This window comes from Rhinatrema bivittatum, chromosome 7 (assembly GCF_901001135.1).
Source record: "Rhinatrema bivittatum chromosome 7, aRhiBiv1.1, whole genome shotgun sequence".
NCBI classification, from domain to species: Eukaryota; Metazoa; Chordata; class Amphibia; order Gymnophiona; family Rhinatrematidae; genus Rhinatrema; species Rhinatrema bivittatum.
Genome location: NC_042621.1, coordinates 311,203,345 through 311,230,583, shown reverse-complemented (window position 1 = coordinate 311,230,583; position 27,239 = coordinate 311,203,345). Strand labels below are relative to the sequence as shown.

The 27,239-nt window shown below is 50.2% G+C and overlaps 1 protein-coding gene across 1 annotated transcript; it reads right to left on the bottom strand.

Annotated features, from left to right (window-relative positions):
- Positions 1–405: 405 nt before the first annotated feature.
- On the bottom strand, positions 406–26,249 carry HMX2 (H6 family homeobox 2). Its single transcript, XM_029610593.1, has 3 exons — positions 26,197–26,249; positions 6,399–6,635; positions 406–1,505 (listed from the first exon to the last, which is right to left on the bottom strand). Exons 2-3 carry the CDS (start codon positions 6,622–6,624, stop codon positions 988–990), a joined length of 744 nt encoding a protein of 247 aa, XP_029466453.1. The 5' UTR covers positions 6,625–6,635; positions 26,197–26,249; the 3' UTR covers positions 406–987.
- Between the last annotated feature and the right edge of the window lie 990 nt (positions 26,250–27,239).

The window sequence follows — 27,239 nt, the reverse complement described above, 5'->3', positions numbered from 1 at the left end:
TTGGCCGCTTAGCATTGCAGATGTCAGATGGTTTTTTTTTTTATTGTGTGTTTAAGAGGTATCACGACTACAGCATCCATGTGTGTCCTAGACCTCAATTGTATTTTTTAAGACTTTTCCTAATGACTTCCTTCTGTATTTGCTTGAGTCTGTTGAGCGTTATTAGATGCATTGTATAAGTTGCAATAAAAATAGTATTCAGCACAATGCAAAGAAAAACTCTAATAAATGAGAACAGAGAGCTAAGAATACTAGAAAGCAGCAGAGCTCTTCATGCGTTGCTGAATCTCCTGACTGAGCAAAATATTTTAGATACTTTGGTAGCCACAAAACTCAAAAGTTAAAAACAATGTTTAAAATGTTCATTTATTGCAAAAATTATTTACATATTTTAAACATGTTTTGTTACAAATTATATATCAGTAAATAGGAGGGGGTCAGCTTGTGGGCTCCCCTGGGTCTGGGGCATGGCAAGCACTGACCCCTTTTACTGCACAAGATGCTCCACGCCAGCCGAAATCATAAAAACATGATGAGTCCATAAATAAAAGAGAAGAAGTAATGAATACACACGGTGTATTTCTTAACCTTTCCAGAAGCACATTGCCTTCATAATACGTACTGTTAGGACCGAATGGGAGGGGATGAACTGGTGCTGCTGAGAATAAGCAGTCAATAGCCCAGCTTGTTATAAAGTAATATACCTAGCAGATAGGCAGTCAGTAGTCCAGCTTGTGTGGAGGATGCAGACAGTCAATAGTCCGGCTTGTTTTTAAAATTTATGGAGCCACAGTCACTAGTCCAGCTTCTGTAGAGGTCATGGAGGCAGTCAATTGTCCATCTTTTTGTAAAGGTTATAGAGAAGCAGTCAGTCAACAGTCCAGCTTGTATAGAGGCTATAGAGAAGTGCCCATTAGCTCTGCTTGTGTAAAGGTCATGGAGAGGCAGCTGATAGTTCATCTTATTGTAGAGGTTATAGACAGGCAGTCAATAGTCCAGTTTGTTGTAGAGGTTATAGAGAGGCAAAGCTGCAGGCATGCTGCTGCTGGGGTAATACAGGGGTGCTGGAAAAGCTATAGACCGAGGCACTGGCACTCTCAGAAGAGAAGTGTCCCTGAATACCAGTGGCATGCCCACCAAAGTCTGTGCAGATGCATGGGCCATGTTGGCTGCTTCTAGCTCAGCAGACAGCTGCCTCTTCCACTTGTTCCTGCGGTTCTGGAACCACGTTTTGACTTGTGTCTCTGTGAGCTGGAGGCTGGAGGCCAGGCAAGCTCTCTCCGAACTGCTCAGGTACCTCTTCATGTCAAAGGTGGACTCCAGCTGGTAGACCTGACTCCGGGAGAAGACGGTGCGGGTCTTCTTCTTGGCTGAACTACCCTGCCTGTCTCCAGCTTCTCTCTGCCTGTCTCCTGGGGAGGAAGGACTGGAGGGGAAGGTTTTGCCCTTGCTCACCTGTGGAGATCTGTCTGAGCCAAGCACTGCTGCACTGCCCTTGGTGTCACCTGTAAGAACAGAGAGAGAGAGAGAGAGAGAAAATCTCAGCTACTAGAAGCCAAAGCCAGAAACTGAGGCTGCAGACTGAGGAAAGCAGCAGAGAGAGCAGACAGTCCCAAACCCTGCTGATAATGAGGTGCAGAGATGCAGGGTGCTGCATGAAGCACTGGTGCTGAAGGAAGTCAAAAAGTCAGTGCAAATCAATGATTGGTTCTAAAACGCCTCAGCCGCACTGGTTAGGGAGCAAGGGAGCACCCACAGGAAGCCTGCAGAGCAGCCCTCAGACTGGGAACACAAAAGTCAGGTTTCACACTTTTAATTCTAATTTCAGTTTACTTAGTGAAGGAAGCTTTTTAAAAAAAGTGCAAACAAATTTTCCCCTGCGCTTTACAGCAGTGGTAACTCAGGATAGTAAAACCACGGAGGCAAGACTGTGGGGACGTTTCTAAACAGCAGCCGACAGCCTGCGCTGGGTTGGATTTTGATCCAAAACCTAGGCACACCTGGCAGTTATGTTTTCTGCTCATTATTTGCATCCTCAAACCTGATGTAAAGTAGTTTCAGGGCAGATTTGTGTCAGCATTTTCTGTTTTCTGCATGCATTGCCCCCATGTTTAAAAAAAATAAATAAGTATTTAAGTTTGAGGGTTGCCTTAAAAACCTGCGGTGAGAGGAAGCAGCTGGCAGTCCTGCGGGGGTGCCCAAGGATGAGGCCAGCACTCCAGAGCAGCTCTTGCTGAAGGGGGCAGGAACCACACTGCACCGCACTGCAAATCACTGCAGCTGCTCCTTCCCCACTCCTTTATTGCATTTTGTGCCAGATTTATTAACTACAAAATCCCATTAATTTTAATGGATAAAGCACAGATTCACAACCAGCACTAAACGTTAATAAATTCCCCCCAAAATATCCTAGGCCTCTCCAGCCCATGTAAGAAAATGTGAGCTAAATTTTAGTCTCTGTTTCCTTTACTCATAGGATAAAATTTGATGGGGTGATGCTATGCAGTGCCTTCAGCCCAACCCCCCGTTTTACTGCAGATAAGCACAGGTAAACCTTACTGCCCATGCTTCCAAAAACGTGTGGTCAGCTTAGCGCCTCGGCGTGTAAATCCCACGCTAAGGAGGGCATTAACTATTTCCTTCCAATGCAGAGAAGTGCATGGGATTAATCCCCTTCTTACTAGCACTGGTTAGAGGTGGAGTAAAGTTTCCAGCCCGGGTTAGGGGAAGGCTGGAGAGGCTGGGCTGCTGGATATAGACAGCCATGCGTGGTCCTAAGCTACAACATACAAGTACACGTGAGCTGTGGTATTGGGTATTAGTTTACATGGCTTTCTACCACTACAAAGCAATGAAGAATTGCACTATTAAGCACAATTGTTTAACACTTTGGAGAGAAGTAAAGAATCTGTCTTTTTTAGTGCACCAAGATAAATCATGTAACAAAATTATAATTCCTTCCTGATCAGTGTGTGGAAACCCAGCCTGTCCATGCAAAAGGGAATCACTGGGCTTAGTGCTCAGAACAACTGAGCAGTCCTCAGCTCCTTCTCACATGCAGCTCCCCCATGCTCATTTGTTTCCTGTCGGCACCTATTTTTTAAGCTCCTGATGCATTCACATAGCATTAGCTTGCTGTACTGGCAGGCCCATGCAGAAAAATGCCTTCCAGCCAACCTACGGCATTGCCTGCAAGTCAGCCCTCATTTTGTGAGCGTAAACTTGACGTTTCATGCTCACAGGAGCCGATGCAATAAAAGCTTGTGGTAAATTGGGTGCTTGTGTTGAGTGCCTAATGCCCAGCCACAGCCCCTGAGCTCCTGATGCAATAGGCAAATGAGCTTCTGTGCCAAAAAGGATGTGCTGGGGAAAATTGTGCATCCCTAGCATGGGAGGCCCAGGGGCTGTGGATGTGCACACATCAGGGAAACGGCGCTCAGTTTTACCATTGCCCTTTTATTGCATCAGCCCCTGTGAGTGTAAAACGTCTTACTGCATAGGCAGTAAAGTTTCCATGCTGAATGATGGGAAGGCTGGAGAGGCTGGGCTGGTGGATGTAGACAGCCATGCAAGGCCATAAACTGGAATCTACACGTGAGCTATGGTGTGGCTAATGGCACAATATACCTGCAGAATATGCATGGCCTGGAGAGGGTATAATATTGTGCACCCAGAATGTTGTTCCCCTTTCCATTTTGGCATGATACGGCTTTCCGTGGTTCCTTCGATCTGGTATTGTCATGATACTGCGTAGGAGGCACCACAGAAAGCAGGGTTTTTTGTTCTATTGTGTGCCCTGGACATGTGGCAAGGCTTAACGTCAGCTCTGGGGCTGGTGTTAAATTTGCTGTGTTAGCAAGAGGTAATGGCTAATAGCCTCATCTCCATGCAATTTACATGTCATGCGCGCTGTTAGCTAGGTGCGGGTTTGGACAGGTGTTTTAGATGCGCTGATGCCCTGATTGCATTGGGGGTGCGTGAAAAAAATGAAAGTCACGCTCTCTTTGGTCCCTGAGATCTACTGCCGGTGGCAATGAAAATGAAAGGAAAATGTAACGGCTGATAACCAGAAATAAACTTCTGGGCACACAATGCACGCGCACGATATGCACCCTCCAGTTGTGAGGCGAGAAACCCGACGCTCATATTGAATGCCCGTTATCCTCACGCATATCCACAGCCTCTGGGCACCTGATGCTTCTGAGTGCTAGGGATGCACAGTTTCTACTTAATACCTCCTTTTTAACACGGCTGTTCATGTAAGTATAGCATCAGGTGCCCAGGAGAGGTGGATGTGCGCGTTAGGAAAAGAGGGGCTCAGTATGATATTGCATCAGCCTGAAAATGAGCGCTGTAAACTGGAATCAGTACTTACTTAGCGCCCTCACATGGAAATCCCTTGCAAACGAGGACATCAAGTAAGTAAGTATTACTCCCCAGCGCCAGACAGTGCATCGGGCTGGCTGCCATCTTCCTAGCGCTACAGAGGGTGATGTGTGCACGAAGAAATGCACCGGATCCCGGGGATCGGTCTCGCCCTCTCCCTCCAGCTACGCAAACAAGGCTTCAGGATTTCCGCCTCTCCTGCGGGCTCCTGACTTTCCCTGACTCCGTAGAGTCCTTAATCTGCAGATCTTGAGGGGGCAGGTAAACGGCGGCAGCCTTCGCGCTTAGCCGGATAAGTTCTGATCTATCCGGCTATCCAGCAGCGGGGAGTTGCTGTCACGTATCTGGGGCGAGTCACCTCTAGTTAGCTGGACAAGTAATGTAAAACTATTTGCAGAGGCATTTTAATAAGCTTCGGCAGTGTGTTTCTGAATAATGTCATTGTATCTGTTCATTTGTTTTAATTTTATGTATGGACGCCTTTGTAGGGGCGGCGAATACATTATAAATAAATAAATAAATGCGCTCCACCACTGAGCTTGAGTTAAATTTCCAACGTTAAGAAAGCAAGAGGCAAGGGGAGTATTAGCTAAGGGGAGTGCACTAATGCCTGGGCACAGCTTTACACTGGTTAAGTTGCCTAAAATCTGCGCAGAAAAAAATGCACGGACACCAAAGTCCAGTGCACGCTCAGCAGCATAGATGAGCGCTACGGAGCGCGGCTGTGCCCCTCAGGTGAGCGCTATGGAGCGCGGCAGTGCCCCTCAGCAGCAAAGGTGAGCGCTATGGAGCGCGGCAGTGCCCCTCAGCAGCAAAGGTGAGCGCTATGGAGCGCGGCTGTGCCCCTCAGCTGAGCGCTATGGAGCGCGGCTGTGCCCCTCAGCAGCAAAGATGAGCGCTATGGAGCGCGGCAGTGCCCCTCAGCAGCAAAGGTGAGCGCTATGGAGCGCGGCTGTGCCCCTCAGGTGAGCGCTATGGAGCGCGGCAGTGCCCCTCAGCAGCAAAGGTGAGCGCTATGGAGCGCGGCTGTGCCCCTCAGGTGAGCGCTACGGAGCGCGGCTGTGCCCCTCAGCAGCAAAGGTGAGCGCTAAGGAGAGTTACCGTGCGCCTCATCGCAAAGGCTGCAGAGGGAGAAGGCGATAATTCTCGCTGTTCTGCGCTAGTGAAGGGCTGGGCCTTCTGCTTCGCAAAGCACAGATTTGTAGGGAAACAGGTTATTTCTTTACAAAAACAAAGATAAAACTCCTAAAACGCAGTGCGATATGCCTGAGTGACACCGGCAGAGCAACCCGCGCCTCGCTGTTCGGTTTTCTTGTTTCTCTGGCATTTCTGCTCGGGAAAACCTAAACTTTGGGGGAAATGTCAAAGTGCAGGATATTGTTTAAACCTTTCTGAGCAAACGTGCCCCTGCTTTTCATCAGCTGTAAGAAGAGGGCTGGGCGGGCGCGATGGCTTTCGCAAACGTCCTGATGCTGCCGGCGGCGTTAATACTGAACCGCTTCTGTGCAAGGCGCGCGCTAAACAAGCCTCCTCCGCACTGTTTTAGCGCTCCCTTTCTGCCCTGCTGTCCAGTCTGTAAGTGGAGAAGTTAAAGTGGAAGTTCCCAGCTGAATTTTAATTACAATTTTTATTTTGTTTGTGGAGCCGGACAATGGCACAGAAAGGCTCAGCCCGAAGAAGAAAGGAATTCACCTATAAGGAGGACAGGAAGTGGTGAACCGCTTCCCAAAGCTGTCCTGGGGAGCCCACCGCTGACAAATATGCATGAAATAAATTTGCATATAACAAGACTCCATGATATGCAGATTTATCTCATGCATATTAATTGTGGAAATCCTGAAAACCCGGCTGGGATTTGGGAACCCCTGAAGTAAGGCCAGGTTTGTCTCCTGAGTTGGGAGCAGACATGAATGCCTGATATGCCACTTGCTCTTTAGATTTTGGGGACTCTTATTCTGCTTAAGGATTGTGTTTGCCTCGCCCTGGGCCAGACAGGTCCTAGCGTTACTTACTAGCACAGGGCCGAGGGCTGCAGGGCTGGCTCCGGCTCTCTGGGCACAGGCAGCCACGTCCCATCCAGCTCTCTTCAGGATCCTCTTGGTCTGAACTCAAGGAAGGGCTTCTCCTGTGCCGGCCCAGCGCTGCTTCTGAGGTGCTGCCGCCCTGCAGGATGGACTGAATGCTGAAGGTGCAGAGCGGAGCTGGAGAGCTCTTGCTGGTCTCCTCCTTGCTGCTCATTGCTGTCTCTGCTGGGGGAAGAAGCAGAGGAGAATGGGTGACTGAAGACAAAGAGGTCTGGCTGGACATGTCCATGCAGCAGCCCAACTCCTGAATGCAGGGCCTTCAACTGTATGAAACTTTAAGTGGACAGAACCAAGCAGCAGCTGCCAGCAGCCACACAAACTTACAATCCTATCACTGGCCTATATTAGGAGCTATAAACCTTCAGTCTCAGCACTTAGGCCCATCACTGGCCATCCCAGGAGATAAACCTTCAATTATACCACCTGAGCTCATCACCCTCCCATTCCAGGAGATAAACCTTCAATCCAGGTAGATCAGCCCATCACTGGCCCATTTCAGGAGCTACAAATCATCAATTCCAACATCTGACTCCATCACTGGCACATCCCAGGTTCTACATACCTTCAATCCCAACACCTGAGCTCATCACCCTCCCATTCCAGGAGATAAACCTTCAATCCAGGTAGATCAGCCCATCACTGGCCCATTTCAGGAGCTACAAATCATCAATTCCAACATCTGACTCCATCACTGGCACATCCCAGGTTCTACATACCTTCAATCCCAACACCTGAGCTCATCACCCTCCCATTCCAGGAGATAAACCTTCAATCCAGGTAGATCAGCCCATCACTGGCCCATTTCAGGAGCTACAAATCATCAATTCCAACATCTGACTCCATCACTGGCCCATCCCAGGTTCTACATACCTTCAATCCCAACACCTGAGCTCATCACCCTCCCAACCAAGGAGATAAACTTTCAATCCAGGTAGATAAGCCCATCACTGGCCCATTTCAGGAGCTACAAATCATCAATTCCAACATCTGACTCCATCACTGGCACATCCCAGGTTCTACATACCTTCAATCCCAACACCTGAGCTCATCACCCTCCCATCCCAGGAGATAAACCTTCAATCCAGGTAGATGAGCCCATCACTGGCCCATCCCAGAAGATAAACCTTTAATGCCAACACCTGAGCTCATCACCCTCCCATTCCAAGAGCAATAAACCTTCAATCCAGGTAGATGAGCCCATCATTGGCCCATTTCAGGAGCTACAAATCATCAATTCCAACATCTGACTCCATCACTGGCACATCCCAGGTTCTACATACCTTCAATCCCAACACCTGAGCTCATCACCCTCCCATCCCAGGAGATAAACCTTCAATTATAGCATCTGAGCTCATCACCCTCCCATTCCAGGAGATAAACCTTCAATCCAGGTAGATCAGCCCATCACTGGCCCATTTCAGGAGCTACAAATCATCAATTCCAACATCTGACTCCATCACTGGCACATCCCAGGTTCTACATACCTTCAATCCCAACACCTGAGCTCATCACCCTCCCATTCCAGGAGATAAACCTTCAATCCAGGTAGATCAGCCCATCACTGGCCCATCCCAGAAGATAAACCTTTAATGCCAACACCTGAGCTCATCACCCTCCCATTCCAGGAGCAATAAACCTTCAATCCAGGTAGATGAGCCCATCATTGGCCCATTTCAGGAGCTACAAATCATCAATTCCAACATCTGACTCCATCACTGGCACATCCCAGGTTCTACATACCTTCAATCCCAACACCTGAGCTCATCACCCTCCCATCCCAGGAGATAAACCTTCAATTATAGCATCTGAGCTCATCACCCTCCCATTCCAGGAGATAAACCTTCAATCCAGGTAGATCAGCCCATCACTGGCCCATTTCAGGAGCTACAAATCATCAATTCCAACATCTGACTCCATCACTGGCACATCCCAGGTTCTACATACCTTCAATCCCAACACCTGAGCTCATCACCCTCCCATCCCAGGAGATAAACCTTCAATCCAGGTAGATGAGCCCATCACTGGCCCATCCCAGAAGATAAACCTTTAATGCCAACACCTGAGCTCATCACCCTCCCATTCCAGGAGCAATAAACCTTCAATCCAGGTAGATGAGCCCATCATTGGCCCATTTCAGGAGCTACAAATCATCAATTCCAACATCTGACTCCATCACTGGCACATCCCAGGTTCTACATACCTTCAACCCCAACACCTGAGCTCATCACCCTCCCAACCAAGGAGATAAACTTTCAATCCAGGTAGATGAGCCCATCACTGGCCCATTTCAGGAGCTACAAATCATCAATTCCAACATCTGACTCCATCACTGGCCCATCCCAGGTTCTACATACCTTCAATCCCAACACCTGAGCTCATCACCCTCCCATCTCAGGAGATAAACCTTCAATCCAGGTAGATCAGCCCATCACTGGCCCATTTCAGGAGCTACAAATCATCAATTCCAACATCTGACTCCATCACTGGCCCATCCCAGGTTCTACATACCTTCAATCCCTACACCTGAGCTCATCACCCTCCCATCCCAGGAGATAAACCTTCAATCCAGGTAGATGATCCCATCACTGGCCCATCCCAGAAGATAAACCTTTAATCCCAACACCTGAGCTCATCACCCTCCCATTCCAGGAGCAATAAACCTTCAATCCAGGTAGATGAGCCCATCATTGGCCCATTTCAGGAGCTACAAATCATCAATTCCAACATCTGACTCCATCACTGGCACATCCCAGAGACTACAGTCCTTCAATCCCAGGACCTGACTCCATCACTGCCCATTCCAGGAGCTACAAAACTTCAATCCTGCACCTGAGCCCATCACCCTCCCATCCCAGGAGACACTTTCAATCCCAATACCTGAGCCCATCACCCTCCCACCCCAATCCAAGTAGATGAGCCCATCACTGGCCCATTTCAGGAGCTACAAATCATCAATTCCAACATCTGACTCCATCACTGGCCCATCCCAGGTTCTACATACCTTCAATCCCAACACCTGAGCTCATCACCCTCCCATCCCAGGAGATAAACCTTCAATCCCAGCAATTGAGCCTATCACTGGTCCCATCCTAAGGGGCTACAAACCTTCAAACCCGGCACCTGAGCCCATCACCCTCCCATCCCAAGAGTTACAAACCTTGAATTCCAAAGCCTCAGCCCATCAGCTACAAACCTTCTATTCTGGTATCTGAGCCCATCCCAGGAGCCATAAACCATCCATCCTAGTATCTGAGTCATTTAATGGCCCATCTTAAGAGCTACAAACTTCATTCCCAACATCATCACTGGCCCATGAATGTAAGCATCTGAGTCCATCAACCTTTCCTGCTAGAAATGTTCTGCCTGATACCTAAGCTCATTATCTGCCCAAATGAATAATGAGAGGAGGGGAGAGAGAGAGACAGACTCTTTATAAGATCTTCATAGTAGTCAACTATTCCTTTCACTAAAGGAGGCCCAGTGATTAAGTCGAGGTGAGGTTTTGGTGGTGGTTTAGGGTTTTGGGGCCAGTTTGACATGCAGAGTGAGACCCTAGCTGGATAGTCCCCTGTTATAGAGTCCATCAAGCCAGGGCGAGAAAACAGTGTAGAAATCTCATCTTTGGGAGACTTTCCTCACTCCAAATGACGTCAAATCTTCACTGATGCGTACTAGGGATGTGAATCATTTTTTGACGATTTAAAATATCGTCCGATATATTTTAAATCATCAAAAATCGTTAGGGCCACGATACAATACCAATTCCCCCGATTTATCGTCAAAAAATTGTAAATCGGGGGAAGGGGGAGGGCAGGAAAACCGGCACACTAAAACACCCTAAAACCCACCCCTGACCCTTTAAATTAAATCCCCCACCCTCCCAAACCCCCCCAAATGCCTTAAATTACCTGGGGGTCCAGCGGCGGTCCAGAATGGCCTCCTGCAATTGAATCGTGTTGTCTTCAGCCGGCGCCATTCTGCGCCGCCATTTTGCAAAATGGCGGCCATAGACCAACACGATTCGACTGCAGGAGGTCGTTCCGGACTCCTGCTGGACTTTTGGCAAGTCTTGTGGGGGTCAGGAGGCCCCCCCAAGCTGGCCAAAAGTCCCTGGGGGTCCAGCGGGGGTCCGGGAGCGATTTCCTGCCGCGAATCGTTTTCCGTACGGAAAATGGCGCCGGCAGGAGATCGACTGCAGGAGGTCGTTCAGCGGGGTCAGCCGAGGTCTGGAACTCAGCGGGGTCAGCCGGGGTCTGGAACCCCCGCTGAATGACCTCCTGCAGTCGATCTCCTGCCGGCGCCATTTTCCGTACGGAAACGATTTGCGGCAGGAAATCGCTCCCGGACCCCCGCTGGACCCCCAGGGACTTTTGGCCAGGTTGGGGGGGCCCTCCTGACCCCCACAAGACTTGCCAAAAGTCCAGCGGGGGTCCGGAACGACCTCCTGCAGTCGAATCGTGTTGGTCTATGGCCGCCGCCATTTTGCGCCGCCATTTTGCAAAATGGCGGCGCAGAATGGCGCCGGCTGAAGACAACATGATTCAATTGCAGGAGACCGTTCCGGACCGCCGCTGGACCCCCAGGTAATTTAAGGCATTTGGGGGGGTTCGGGAGGGTGGGGGATTTAATTTAAAGGGTCGGGGGTGGGTTTTAGGGTGTTTTAGTGTGCCGGTTTTCCTGCCCTCCCCCTTCCCCCGATTTAGCTACGGACTGCCGCTGGACCCCCAGGTAATTTAAGGCATTTGGGGGGGTTCGGGAGGGTGAGGGATTTAATTTAAAGGGTTGGGGGTGGGTTTTAGGGGGGTTTTAGTGTGCCGGTTCACGATTTTAACGATTTTCACGATACTCTAAACACCCAAACGGCGACGATACGATTCCCTCCCCCTCCCAGCCGAAATCAATCGTTAAGACGATCGAGGACACGATTCACATCTCTAATGCGTACTGTGCTGTTCACAAGTCTCACGCTGCATGTCAGACTGCCCCAAAAACCCTAAACCACCACCAAAACCTCACTTCAGGTTATTAGCTGGCCCTCCTACAGTGATATAAATAGCTGAATACTGTGCAGGCCACCCTAGAGTCTCTCTCTCTCTGTCCCACTCACCCCAAGCCCAGAAATAGTAGACCACACCGTGTGATAATGCCCCGCAAGTTCATTAATCCCACGCCTTTAAAGATCTTGCATTCACAGCATACAGTGCCAGAGTTGTGACTTAGCACCGTGGCACACTCGGATGAAGGACTCTGTCCGCTTGGTGTGGCTGTTCTTGTTTCTCTGATGGACCTGCCCAGCCCTGGAAGTCCCTGGAGCCTGCTGTGGGGCAATGTCCCGTCCCCCCCCCCCCCCCCCCCCCCCCCTCCAGCTCAGGGTTTCTTTTCATCCTTTGTCTCTTTTAACTTTCTGTCTGTCCCGCTTATCTTTCATCTGTGTCTGTCCCTTTGTGCATGTGCGCTAGGCTTCCCTGCCCAGGGTGGATGAAGACCAGAACGGTCCATCCCGGCTGCTCTAGCTGTCTGTCTGTCTGTCAGGCATAAATTGCACTAAATAGGAATAGATAAGCTCTATCTGTCTCTGTCTATCCCGTGCATACTGACTCCCTCTCACTCAGCCCAGCCCTGGCAACTTGCGCGCGCATCTCCCCAGGAAGGGTGCAAGGGCCGATGCGGACGGGCAGGGTGGGCAGCGGGGACGCGTCCGCTTCTCTGCTCTTCTCCAGCTACTCTGACTTTCTCCCTGTTTCTATCTCGTCTGCACGTCCGTCTGCTTTCCCTATAACGGTCTGTCTGTCTCTCCCTCTGTTTCGCTTCAAGGTGACAAATCCATTACATTTCAGAAAGGAAATAGGATTTCTTGCATTCTGCTTGCAAGTTTAGGAAAAGTTTGTTCGATCTGAGCTCGGAAAAAGAGCGATTTGTAAATCCAGCAAGGGGCCGCGGAAGGGAACCTTCCTCCATCTGTCAGACTTTGAAAATAAAACATCAATCCCTTTCCAAAGATTCGTCTGCAAGAGGCGCCGAAGGAATTTTACATTTCCCAAAGCCACAGAGACAGAGGAAAAGCAGAGAAAGTGTGTGCGAGAGAAAGAGGGCAACGAGAGGGTTAAAAGGACTTCAGCCTCCTTGGACCGGACCGGACCGGACCGGGCAGCTTCCGTGAGAGGCCAGCGAGCAGGACTCGGGCCGACCGGAAATTTTACAAAATTCAATGAAGATTTTTTTCAGCTGATCCCAGCAACTGCGCTGCCTTCCCGAAATTACACGGAAAAGAAGAACGAAAGGCGCGCAAAGAAAGCGCGCCATTCAGGGGAGAAGGATTAGCGCGCGCTGCTCACTTTCCTTTCACAAATACTCTGAAGCTCATTTCTTGCAATGCTCTGCTCGGCTGCCCTGGGCTGCGGGGATGGATACGGTCGGATTCAATATAATACTGAGACTCGGCTGGATATTTCCCTCCGTAAAATGCAGCCGGGATGAAGGACACGGGAGGCCGAGCAGGAAGGAAACAGCCAGGAAAACTGTTCGCGGGGTTTTGTGTTTTTTTTTCGTTTCGGTGCATTTGCTGGAAGACAGCACTAGATAATCGATAGGAAAGCTATCAATCGTTTCTCGTTAGAACGGGCTAATTACCCTTAACGACAGAATTATGCAGGGGCGGATTCTGCTGCCTAATTCCGACGATTACACGGAGGACGCGATAAGTCCTAGCGCAGCGGCAGCCGCGCGAAGCGGAGGTCAGGACGAGGAGCAGCTCCACGGGGGCTGTGAGCGCCGCTTCTGCAGCTCCTCGGGGTGGGGGGACAAGTCCCTGGCATGCAAACGCGGGATGAAGAGAAAGAATTACGCTAAATGGAAATATCAGAATCAATAGAGACAAATGTCAAGATGTTTTAAAATGACATTTTCATTAACTGCAAATTAGCATATTCTGTCTCTTTTATTGAATAAAGTGGGTATAATGTGCTTAGATAATGGTCACGTGACCAGAGGCAGAGCCTTTAACTGCTTCACCGCCTGCTCCATTCACGTCGGGGATCTGCCCTCCCCCACCAGCGCCCCTTGCTCCCTCTTCTCCTTTCCTTGCCCCCTGGGTCACCACCTCCCCCTCCGTCCTGCCAGTGAGGGGCAGGTGCAGGTGCTGCCTGCCCGCCCTCCTTACCACATTAACCTTTCCCAGACACATTACAAATGGTCAACTTTAATCATGATGTCAGCTCATTAACCCGCAAAGACCCGCACTGAAATAGCATTTAAGCAAGGGTCCCTCACGCCTGCCCTGCTCCTGCCTGTACAGGGGGACTTCCGCCGACACACACACACACACACACACACAGAGGCAGACAGAGACACACAGAGACACACACAGACACACAGACACACAACATACACACAGAGGCACCGAGACACACAGAGACACACACAGACACACAGACACACAGAGACACACACACACACACCCAGACACACAGAGACACACACAGAGACACACAGACACACAGAGACACACACACACAGACACACAGACACACTCACACAGACACACACACACACACACAGAGGCAGACAGAGACACACAGAGACACACACACAGAGACATACACACACAGACACACAACATACACACAGAGGCACCGAGACACACAGAGACACACACAGACACACAGAGACACACACAGAGACACACAGACTCACAGAGACACACACACACACAGACACACACACACACACAGAGACACACACAGAGACACACACACACACACAGGCACCGAGACACACAGAGACACACAGACACACACACACACAGACACACACACACACAGACACACAACACACACACAGAGGCACCGAGACATACAGAGACACACACAGACACACAGAGACACAGACACACAGAGACACACACAGAGACACACACAGACACACAGACACACAGATACACAGAGACACACACACCCAGACACACACAGACACACAGAGACACACACAGAGACACACAGACACACAGAGACACACACACACACAGACACACTCACACAGAGACACACACACAGAGGCAGACAGAGACACACAGAGACACACACACACAGAGACACACACACACAGACACACAACATACACACAGAGGCACCGAGACACACACAGACACACACAGACACACAGACACACAGACACACAGAGACACACACAGACACACACAGACACACAGAGACACACACAGAGACACACACACACACAGAGACACACACACACACACACAGGCACCGAGACACACAGAGACACACAGACACACACACACAGAGACACACACACACACAGACACACAACACACACACAGAGGCACCAAGACATACAGAGACACACACAGACACACAGACACACAGAGACACACACACACACAGACACACAGAGACACACACAGAGACACACAGACACACAGAGACACACACACACACACAGACACACAGACACACACACAGAGACACACACACACAGACACACACAGACACACAGAGACACACACAGAGACACACAGAGACACACACACACACACAGACACACACACACAGGCACCGAGACACACAGAGACACACAGACACACAGAGACACACACACAGTCTCTCTCTCTCACACACACACACACAAAGACACACACAGACATCTACACAGAGGCACCGAGACACCCACAGAGACACACAACACACACACAGACATCCACACAGACACACACAGGCACCGAGACACACACAGAGGCACACAGACACACACAAACATCCACACAGAGACACACAGACACATACAGAGACACACACAGAGTCACACAGACACACACAGACATCCACAGAGACACACAGAGACACACAGACACACAGAAACACACAGACACACACAGAGACACACACACAGTCTCTCTCTCACAGATACACACACAGATACAAACACAAACACACACAGAGTCTCTCTCTCACACACACACACAGAGTCTCACACACACAGTGTCACACACACACACAAACACACAGAGACACACACACACAGAGACACACACACACAGTCTCTCTCTCACAGATACACACACAGACACAAACACACACACACACACACAGAGTCTCTCTCTCACACACACACACAGAGACACACACACAGTGTCACACACACACAAACACACAGAAAGACATCCCCCAACATACATAGAGACACACACAGTCTGACACACACCACAAAGTCCAACGCTATCTGGATAATGCTATTTCCTAAGTTCATTTAGTTTATGTATTTTTTTTTAATTTATTGTGGTTTCTTTGTATTGTCGGCTGGGAGATTTTATTTTGTACACGCTCAGGGCTGTCATTTTTGCCCGGAGAGGCGATTTAGAAATGTATTAAAATAAAATAAAATAAAATAGAAAATGCTGCAGTGAGCCCGCCGTAGCAGGAAGCTCTGGGACACAGGACAAGTGGATTACCCCGGAATTTAAATACCGATTTCAATCAGAAGGTATTTGTGATAAATATAAAAAAAATACGAAAAATCAAATGACCACGAAAATAAAATTAAATATTATCAAAACTGGAATCTGTATCTGCGCTAATTCCGGATCCCAGCAGCCAAGAGAGCCTGAAAGGGACATGGCCCGAGAGTGCAGGGCGAGGAGGGCATTGAGGGAAAATTCCGCTTCTTAATTCCGCGTTTACACAGAAAAACGGCCTGCAAAGTGTGCAGGGGGCAGAAGCTGTCGCCTGCTGCCCGGTCCCCGTCCCAGGGGTGGCTGCACCCCTGCCCCTCCAGCTTACAGCACGAGTGCAACGGGGAACCCCCCTGCCAGCACCGAGCCCCGCGCCCCGCGGAGCCGCGGTTTACAAGAAAGGGTTTCAGCGGCTCCTCTCCCGGGCTTTATCAGGAGGGAAGGAGGAGCGGGGCCAGGGGGACGGAAGCACCGAGCCCCGCGCCCCACGGAGCCGCGGTTTACAAGAAAGGGTTTCAGCGGCTCCTCTCCCGGGCTTTATCAGGAGGGAAGGAGGAGCGGGGCCAGGGGCGCGGAAGCACCGAGCCCCGCGCCCCACGGAGCCGCGGTTTACAAGAAAGGTTTCAGCGGCTCCTCTCCCGGGCTTTATCAGGAGGGAAGGAGGAGCGGGGCCAGGGGCGCAGAAGCACCGAGCAGCGCTACAGGACAACTTTAATTCTTGTAAAACGAAAATACTCTCTAGAAAGGGAAAACACCCATTGTAGCGCGCCTGCTGTAAAGCCGAGGATATGAAACGATAATCTATCAATTAAAGAGGAATGAAAAAGGAAGGAGTGGAATTACAACAAGAAAGAAAAACATTTTATGCAAAAGGACTGACCTTATAAAAAAAAAAAAAAAAGGCAGACATAGCGTCGAGGGGAAAAGAGCTACAATATGTGAAAGCCGAGGGAGAAAGGAGGAGATGGGCCTTACAGAAGGGGAGAAATGGCTCCAGCTGCTTGCAATCCGCATCCCAGGGAGGGGAGAAATGTTTGCAAGGTGCACGGAATAAAAGTGAAAATCCTTGCACTTAATACAAGGGGAAGGCGCTGCCCCGCGGAGAAGAGGAAAGGGAACTGTTGCCGGATTTGCTGCCGCAAAATGCAAGCTTCCTCCTGCCTCGGCGGCGCTCAGCACAGGCTTTGCTTTATTTTCAACGAAAGCTTCTCAAGCCAGAAAGAAGAAAGCCCGGCATCTGCCACTCGCTGCACGCAGGAGCCTCTGCTCCTTCCGAAAGCTTCCTTACGTGCAGCCATCACAGATTTCTCGCAAAAAGTGAACTCAAATAAGGGAACTCGTTTTCCGGTAAATAAATCTTTCTTTAGCGTATCATAAGGTCCCGGCACTCATCTGAATTCACCCCGACTCTCCGTGTATCACACATGGATTATATAATACGCTCCTGTGTCCCTGTGCTTTGTACATAGATTATTATACACCTCAGATTGTACATAAATTATAACGCGCTCCTGATTCTCCCTATATTACACACCGATTATAATAAACTCCTCATTCCCCTTCTATTATATATAACCCCTGATAATAATACACGCCTGATTCCCTGTGTAACATAAATAGATAAATTACCTTCCTGATTCCCCGTGTATCATACATGGATTATATAATACGCTCCTGTGTCCCTGTGCTTTGTACATAGATTATTATACATCTCAGATTTCCCCTCTATTGTACATAAATTATAACACGCTCCTGATTCTCCCTAGATTACACACCAATTATAATAAACTCCTCATTCCCCTTCTATTATATATAACCCCTGATAATAATACACGCCTGATTCCCCGTGTAACATAAATAGATAAATTACACGCCTGATTCCCCGTGTATCATACATATATAATACATCCCATATTCCCCGTCTATTACATGTACATAGATTATTATACATCTCAGATTTCCCCTCTATTGTACATAAATTATAACACGCTCCTGATTCTCCCTATATTACACACCGATTATAATAAACTCCTCATTCCCCTTCTATTATATATATAACCCCTGATAATAATACACGCCTGATTCCCGTGTATCATACATGGATTATATAATACGCTCCTGTGTCCCCGTGCTTTGTACATAGATTATTATACACCTCAGATTGTACATAAATTATAACACGCTCCTGATTCTCCCTAGATTACACACCGATTATAATAAACTCCTCATTCCCCTTCTATTATATATAACCCCTGATAATAATACACGCCTGATTCCCTGTGTAACATAAATAGATAAATTACTCGCCTGATTCCCCGTGTATCATACATATATAATACATCCCATATTCCCCGTCTATTACATGTACCTAGATTATAATACACAGCTGATTCGCCTTGTAGATACAAACATAACAAACCTCTTTTTTGTGTATTATGCATAGATTACTATAAACTCCTAATTCTCTGTGTATTATGCTTTATAACAAACCCCTAATTCTCTGTCTATTATCTATACATAGATTATAAACCCCTGATTTCCCCGTGTATTATATATATATAGATTATAACAAATCTTTGATTCTCCGTATATTATACATAGATTATAATACACCCTTGATTCCTTTTGTATTACACATACATTATAATTCACCCCTGATTCCCCTTATATTATTAAAAAATTATAATACACCGATTCACATGTATTGTGTATATATATATATATATATGATAATGAACCCCTTATTCACCTTGTATTTAGATTATAATAAATCCCTGATGCCCCATGAATTAACATAGATTATAATAAACCCCTGATTCCATAGATTATAATAAATCCTATTCCCCGTGTATTATAAATAGATTATAATACACTCCAGATTTCCCTACACTATATATATACATAGATTATAATAACCCCGATTCCCCAGGTATTGTACATAAATTATAATAATTCCCTGATTCACCATGAATTAAACAGATTATAATAAACTCCTGACTCCATAGATTATAATAAATCTTATTCCCTGTGTATTATAGATTATAATAAATCTGATTCGTCTGTATTATAAATAGATTATAATACACCCCAGATTGCCCGAGCACTATATTTATACATAGATTAAGATAAACCCTTGATTTCCCGGGTTTATACATAGATTCTAATAAATCGAATTCTCCGTGTATTATAAATAGATAATAACACACCCCAGATTCCCTGTGCATTATATATACATAAATTATAATAAACTTCTTATTCCCCGTATATTATACACAGGTTATAATAATAACTCTGCTGATTTTCCGTATATTATAAATAGATTGTAATGAACCCCTATTCTCCGTGTATTATAAATAGATAATAACACACCCCAGATTCCCTGTGCATTATATATACATAAATTATAATAAACTTCTTATTCCCCGTATATTATACACAGGTTATATTAATAACTCTGCTGATTTTCCGTATATTATAAATAGATTGTAATGAACCCCTATTCTCCGTGTATTATAAATAGATAATAACACACCCCAGATTCCCTGTGCATTATATATACATAAATTATAATAAACTTCTTATTCGCCGTGTATTATACACAGGTTATAATAATAACTCTGCTGATTTTCCGTATATTATAAATAGATTGTAAGGAACCCCTATTCTCCGTGTATTATAAATAGATAATAACACACCCCAGATTCCCTGTGCATTATATATACATAAATCATAATAAACTTCTTATTCCCCGTATATTATACACAGGTTATAATAATAACTCTGCTGATTTTCCGTATATTATAAATAAATTGTAACGAACCCCTATTCTCCGTGTATTATAAATAGATAATAACACACCCCAGATTCCCTGTGCATTATATATACATAAATTATAATAAACTTCTTATTCCCCGTATATTATACACAGGTTATAATAATAATTCTGCTGATTTTCCGTATATTATAAATAAATTGTAATGAACCCCTATTCTCCGTGTATTATAAATAGATAATAACACACCCCAGATTCCCTGTGCATTATATATACATAAATCATAATAAACTTCTTATTCCCCGTATATTATACACAGGTTATAATAATAATTCTGCTGATTTTCCGTATATTATAAATAAATTGTAATGAACCCCTAGTCTCCGTGTATTATAAATAGATAATAACACACCCCAGATTCCCTGTGCATTATATATACATAAATCATAATAAACTTCTTATTCGCCGTGTATTATACACAGGTTATAATAATAACTCTGCTGATTTTCCGTATATTATAAATAAATTGTAATGAACCCCTATTCTCCGTGTATTATAAATAGATAATAACACACCCCAGATTCCCTGTGCATTATATATACATAAATTATAATAAACTTCTTATTCCCCGTATATTATGCACAGGTTATAATAATAACTGCTGATTTTCCGTATATTATAAATAGATTGTAATGAACCCCTATTCTCCGTGTATTATAAATAGATAATAACACACCCCAGATTCCCTGTGCATTATATATACATAAATCATAATAAACTTCTTATTCCCCGTATATTATGCACAGGTTATAATAATAATTCTGCTGATTTTCCGTATATTATAAATAGATTGTAAGGAACCCCTATTCTCCGTGTATTATAAATAGATAATAACACACCCCAGATTCCCTGTGCATTATATATACATAAATCATAATAAACTTCTTATTCCCCGTATATTATGCACAGGTTATAATAATAATTCTGCTGATTTTCCGTATATTATAAATAAATTGTAATGAACCCCTAGTCTCCGTCGATTATACCAGCGCCCAGATCCGCGTGTATTATACATAGATTATCACATGCCCGCCAGCCTTCCTGTATCGTACAGAGAATATAATTGCGAGGCGTGGGTTATGGGAATTATACCGGAACGAAAACGTCTTTCTGCAAGCGGCGATGTGAACGATGAGTTTATATAAAGGGAATCTACAAACTTTAAAATAAATCCTGCCAAGTGGAAAGGGGCCTTTAGCAGGGGGGTTGGACTGCGCAGGATTTACAGCCCTGGAAGAGAAGGCGGAAAATCTGCTTCTGATGCCCTCGCCTGTCAGTGGCAGAGAGCAGCAGGGTCTGGGGCGACCTCTAGCCCACGCTCGCTCCCTGCCCTATGGGCACCTCGCTCGCCACATCCCCTCTCCTCTGGCATTTCATGAAATATTGAAAAGTGCGCAGCCAGCAAACCCAGCAGGAGCTGGAAGTGAAACCGTATCCTCATGTTGGGTGAAGGGATGAGCTTGCGGGGCACATGGGAGGCTGCCAGGAGGAGAGACAAGAAGGCCAGGGCTGAGGAGGGCAGGCAGGGCTGAGGAGAGGAAGGTGAGGAGGGGAGAGAAAGGTGAGGAGGAGAGAGAGCAGGCACTGGGCTCAGGAGGGCAGGCAGGGCTGAGGAGAGGAAGGTGAGGAGGAGAGAGAGCAGGCAGGGCTGAGGAGAGGAAGGTGAGGAGGAGAGAGAGCAGGCAGGGCTGGGGAGGGAGGGAGGGCAGAACAGGGCTGGGTAGAGGAAGGTGAGGAGCAGAGAGAGCAGGCAGGGCTGGGGAGGGAGGGAGGGCAGACCAGGGCTGGGTAGAGGAAGGTGAGGAGCAGAGAGAGCAGGCAGGGCTGGGGAAGGAGAGCAGACCAGGGCTGGGGAGAGGAAGGTGAGGAGCAGAGAGAGCAGGCAGGGCTGGGGAGGGAGGGCAGACCAGGGCTGGGGAGAGGAAGGTGAGGAGCAGAGAGAGCAGGCAGGGCTGGGGAGGGAGGGCAGACCAGGGCTGGGGAGAGGAAGGTGAGGAGCAGAGAGAGCAAGCAGGGCTGGGGAGGGAGAGCAGGCAGGGCTGAGGAGAGGAGCAGAGAGGGCAGGCAGGGCTGAGGTGAGGAGCAGAGAGAGCAGGCAGGGCTGGGGAGGGAGGGAGGGCAGAACAGGGCTGGGTAGAGGAAGGTGAGGAGCAGAGAGAGCAGGCAGGGCTGGGGAGGGAGGGCAGACCAGGGCTGGGGAGAGGAAGGTGAGGAGCAGAGAGAGCAGGCAGGGCTGGGGAGGGAGGGCAGGCCAGGGCTGGGGAGAGGGGCTGTGTGTGCTCGGGGCCCCCGGTTAAACCTCCATCCTCGCTCCCTCACCGGTGACAGATGAAGCCATAAAGAAGTTTGATCCCAGAATGAAACTTGGATAAATATGAAAGGCCGCTCCCCCTTCAGAAAGCCGGGATTATGATCTATGACTCCTGCAAACTTTAAAATAAGGAAATTACCAGAGAAAATGATCACAATAAATTTTCTAAGTATAAGCGTTGATTATGTTTCGATTTTCGTTCAGGAGCCTGTGCTGCTCGCTTTCTGGAGCAAATGACATCTGGCAGCGCGGTTTGGGGAGGGTAGGGGCTGGAGGGAGCCCCAGAGGTGGGCAATTGATGTAATCTGTGCCGGGGAAATGAAGGCGCTGCAGATTGGATCAGCACAGCCCGTGCAGGCGCCTATCCATCAACTTCCAATTAACAAGCTCACCCCACAACTTTAATGCCTTTCCAATCCACTGCCCTGATAGACTCATCAATTCCTCGGGGAGAAATTAAGGAAATCGACCGCCCTTTGGCGTCGGAGTGTCATTCCTTTCTGCAACTATATGTCAAATTAAAAACACAATTAAAATTTAAACTGTTTCAATCAGACGCTGCCCTGCAACCTATGTTTCACTTAATAGAACTTTGATGAAAATCTGAAGCTTTCTCCATCAATCCCGAGCTGCGCCGTCCCACACCCCCGAGAGGAGCACAGCAGGCAGGAGCCCCCACCCCGAGGAGCTGCGCCGTCCCACACCCCCGAGAGGAGCACAGCAGGCAGGAGCCCCACCCCGAGGAGCAGCCCCGTCCCACCCCCCGAGAGGAGCACAGCAGGCAGGAGCCCCCACCCCGAGGAGCTGCCTCGTCCCACACCCCCGAGAGGAGCACAGCAGGCAGGAGCCCCACCCCGAGGAGCTGCCCCGTCCCACACCCCAGAGAGGAGCACAGCAGGCAGGAACCCCAACCCCGAGCTGCCCCGTCCCACACCCCAGAGAGGAGCACAGCAGGCAGGAGCCCCACCCCGAGGAGCTGCCCCGTCCCAACCCCCGAGAGGAGCACAGCAGGCAGGAGCCCCCACCCCGAGGAGCTGCCTCGTCCCACACCCCAGAGAGGAGCACAGCAGGCAGGAACCCCAACCCCGAGCTGCCCCGTCCCACACCCCAGAGAGGAGCACAGCAGGCAGGAGCCCCCACCCCGAGGAGCTGCCTCGTCCCACACCCCAGAGAGGAGCACAGCAGGCAGGAACCCCCAACCCCGAGCTGCCCCGTCCCACACCCCAGAGAGGAGCACAGCAGGCAGGAGCCCCCACCCCGAGGAGCTGCGCCGTCCCACACCCCCGAGAGGAGCACAGCAGGCAGGAGCCCCACCCCGAGGAGCTGCCCCGTCCCCACCCCCGAGAGGAGCACAGCAGGCAGGAGCCCCCACCCCGAGGAGCTGCCCCCGTCCCACCCCCGAGAGGAGCACAGCAGGCAGGAGCCCCCACCCCGAGGAGCTGCCCCGTCCCACCCCCGAGAGGAGCACAGCAGGCAGGAGCCCCCACCCCGAGGAGCTGCCTCGTCCCACACCCCAGAGAGGAGCACAGCAGGCAGGAACCCCAACCCCGAGCTGCGCCGTCCCACACCCCCGAGAGGAGCACAGCAGGCAGGAGCCCCCACCCCGAGGAGCTGCCCCGTCCCACCCCCGAGAAAAGCACAGCAGGCAGGAGCCCCCAACCCCGAGCTGCCCCGTCCCACACCCCAGAGAGGAGCACAGCAGGCAGGAGCCCCACCCTGAGGAGCTGCCCCGTCCCACACCCCCGAGAGGAGCACAACAGACAGGAGCCCCCACCCCGAGGAGCTGCCTCGTCCCACACCCCAGAGAGGAGCACAGCAGGCAGGAGCCCTACCCCGAGGAGCTGCCCCGTCCCACAACCCCGAGAGGAGCACAGCAGGCAGGAGCCCCACCCTGAGGAGCTGCCCCGTCCCACACCCCCGAGAGGAGCACAGCAGGCAGGAGTCCCCACCCCGAGGAGCTGCCCCGTCCCACCCCCGAGAAAAGCACAGCAGGCAGGAGCCCCAACCCCGAGCTGCCCCGTCCCACACCCCAGAGAGGAGCACAGCAGGCAGGAGCCCCACCCTGAGGAGCTGCCCCGTCCCACACCCCCGAGAGGAGCACAGCAGGCATGAGCCCCAACCCCGAGCTGCCCCCGTCCCACCCCAGAGAGGAGCACAGCAGGCAGGAGCCCTACCCCGAGGAGCTGCCCCGTCCCACAACCCCGAGAGGAGCAACAGCAGGCAGGAGCCCCACCCTGAGGAGCTGCCCCGTCCCACACCCCCGAGAGGAGCACAACAGACAGGAGCCCCACCCTGAGGAGCTGCCCCGTCCCACACCCCCGAGAGGAGCACAACAGACAGGAGCCCCACCCCGAGAGCTGCCCCATCCCACCCCGAGAGGAGCACAGGACATTTCCGCTGCCTGCCAACTATTCCCAGCAAACAGCGCTCCCCCTCTCCTCTCTCTGCTGCTGGAAGCCCTCTCCTGTACCCCCCTCTCTCTATGCCCTGTCCTCTCTCCTTTCTCTGCTGCTGGAAGCCCTCTCCTGTACCTCCCCCCCCCCCCCCCCCACTCCTCTCTTTCTCTCTGCCCTGTTCTCTCTCCTTTCTCTGCTGCTGGATGCCCCCTCCTGTACCTCTCCTCCCCCCCCCCCCCTCTCTCTCTCTCTCTCTGCCCTCTCCTCTCTCCTCTCTCTGCTGCTGGAAGCCCCTCTCCTGTACCCCCCTCTCTCTGCCCTCTCCTCTCTCCTTTCTCTGCTGCTGGAAGCCCCCTCCTGTACCCCCCCTCTCTCTCTCTCTCTCTCTCTCTGCCCTCTCCTCTCTCCTTTCTCTGCTGCTGGGAGCCCTCTCCTGTACCTCGCCCCCCCCCCCTCTCTCTCTCTCTCTGCCCTGTCCTCTCTCCTCTCTTTGCTACTGGAAGCCCTCTCCTGTACCCCCCTTCTCTCTCTCTCTGTCCTCTCTCCTCTCTCCTCTCTCTGCTGCTGGGAGCCCTCTCCTGTACCTCCCCCCCCCCTCTCTCTCTCTCTGCTCTCTCCTCTCTCCTTTCTCTGCTGCTGGAAGCCCCCCTCCTGTACCTCCCCCCCTCTCTCTCTGCCCTGTCCTCTCTCCTCTCTCCTCTCTCTGCTGCTGGGAGCCCCCTCCTGTACCTCCCCCCCTCTCTCTCTGCCCTGTCCTCTCTCCTCTCTCCTCTCTCTGCTGCTGGGAGCCCTCTCCTGTACCTCCCCCCCCCCCCCCCCCCCCCCTCTCTCTCTCTCTCTCTCTGCCCTCTCCTCTCTCCTCTCTCCTTTCTCTGCTGCTGGGAGACCTCTCCTGTACCTCGCCCCCCCCTCCTCTCTCTCTCTCTGTCCTGTCCTCTCTCTGCTGCTGGAAGCCCACACCCCCCCCCCCTCTCTCCCTTATCCCTTCTGCTCCTCGGAATCTGTAAACACATCTTTGCTTTGACTCTAAACTACAATCTGCTGTTTCTGCCACATCTTGGCATTTATAAACAGAATTTATCAAACTGTAGATATTTCAGTGTTTGATGTAATTAAAGAAACACATTCACACTGAGAGAGTGGTTCTTAGTTTGTGCTGCATAATGTTTGGCATAAAAACAAATAAATCTGCACTTGAGGCTTCCTTCTAATGTTCAAAAACTCATCAAGGTGAGAGGGAAGGAGGGAATAAAAGAGATAATAAATATGGAGGAAAGAGTAAAAGGGAGGAAAGGATGAAAAAAGAGAATAAAAAATAAGGCAAAGAGTGAGATGGAGCTTTAAAAGATGCTGCACAAGTTTGGAGAAAATTGCAGTTTAAAGAAAGATTGCAGATGTGTTTCTGAAATCCTGGGCTCTGGGACTGGCAGGTTTCACTGCCGAGTCCTCTGCTCTCCAGGGGCGGGGAGTCCCCTGTTCCCTTCCCCTGACTGCGAGCATCAAGGGCCGCTTTGGCCCTCGGAAAGGGAGCCCAAGGTCACCGAGGTAAAGCAAAGCCAGCAGCTGAAATCCCATTCTGCCCCTCCGTCGGGGCGGGCGCAGGATCGGCTCCAGTGCTTGGGCAGCAGCAGCAGCAGCGATCGTGCCCCGGAGCTTGCCCTGCACCCCCGGGCACCCCCCCCCCCCGGGAAGCGAGCAGGAGAAGCAAGAAGCAAAGCACCGACCTGGGAAAGTTGTGCAGGGTCCTCTCCCGGGCTGTCGGGTCCTCTCGTCTGCCTTCAGGAGCCTGCGGAATCCCAGAGGCTCCCGCCGTCCGGGAAGTTTATAGCCTTCGCTCTGCTGTTTGCTATACACAGAAACCCTCTATTTACTACCAAATAAAAGAAATACATGTATGTTATTAATACAAACACCGAAGCGAGACGGCTTCAGTCTCCAAACAGAGGGCGCGCTGCCTGGGATTGCGGGCGAGCGCACAGGTTTGCAGAGCTGAATGCCAGCGATAAACACAAGTGGCCAGGGCTGGCAGCGGCTTAACAGGTAGGCAGGCAGGTCACAGGTTGCAGGCAAGTCACAGGTAGGCAAGTCCTCAGCACACAAAGGCGCAGTCCCCCACCCCCGCTCTGCCGGGAGCCCCAGTCCCCTGCCTGCGCCCCTCTGCTGGGCTGACAGCTTTCCTCTGGCACTGGAGCCTGGGGGGGGGGGGGGGGGGGGAGGGGAGCAGCTCATTGGGGGGGGGGGGAGGTAGGGGGTGCTCCCGCTTCTTTGGGGGGGTGTTTTGCATGGAGACCGACCTGAGGCGTCGGGGCTGCAGAGCAGGTCACAAGGCTCTTGACAGCAGCAGTGCTTGCATTTCCCCCGGTATAAGGCTCCCCTGCTGGGTGAGAGAGGCTGCACCCCTGCATTTTGTTGCAAACCCCAGAGCATGAAATATTCAGAGCGCAGGTGCCCGGGCAGGACGGGGGGCATCTCTCAGCCGCTCCCCTCCGGAGCACGGGGGGGGGGGGGGGGGACCCTGCAGACGTCTCCCTGCGCTGCCTGCGCACCGGAGGGGGTGGCCAGGGGAGTCCTGTGGATCAGGACCGGCTGTGCCTGTGAGAAAGCAGCTGGGTCAGGCCGGAACCGCGTCCCTGCAGCCCCACACAATTACAGCAGGGTTGGGTTTTGGTTTTTTTGGGGCTTTGCATCTATCACTGAGAAATCTGCGGCTGTTTGCTGTTGCAACATTTTAATGAGCTGCCCCGGACTTCTCCGGAGTTGGTATCGC

What these genes read in the sequence shown, in the direction of transcription:
- HMX2 (XM_029610593.1), bottom strand. Translation starts at nt 6,624, where the DNA reads ATGAGCAGCAAGGAGGAGACCAGCAAGAGCTCTCCAGCTCCGCTCTGC. An exon ending in CAGCCCTCGGCCCTGTGCTA is followed by an intron (nt 1,506 to 6,398) that starts GTAAGTAACGCT and finishes CTGTTCTTACAG; the next exon opens with GTGACACCAAGGGCAGTGCA.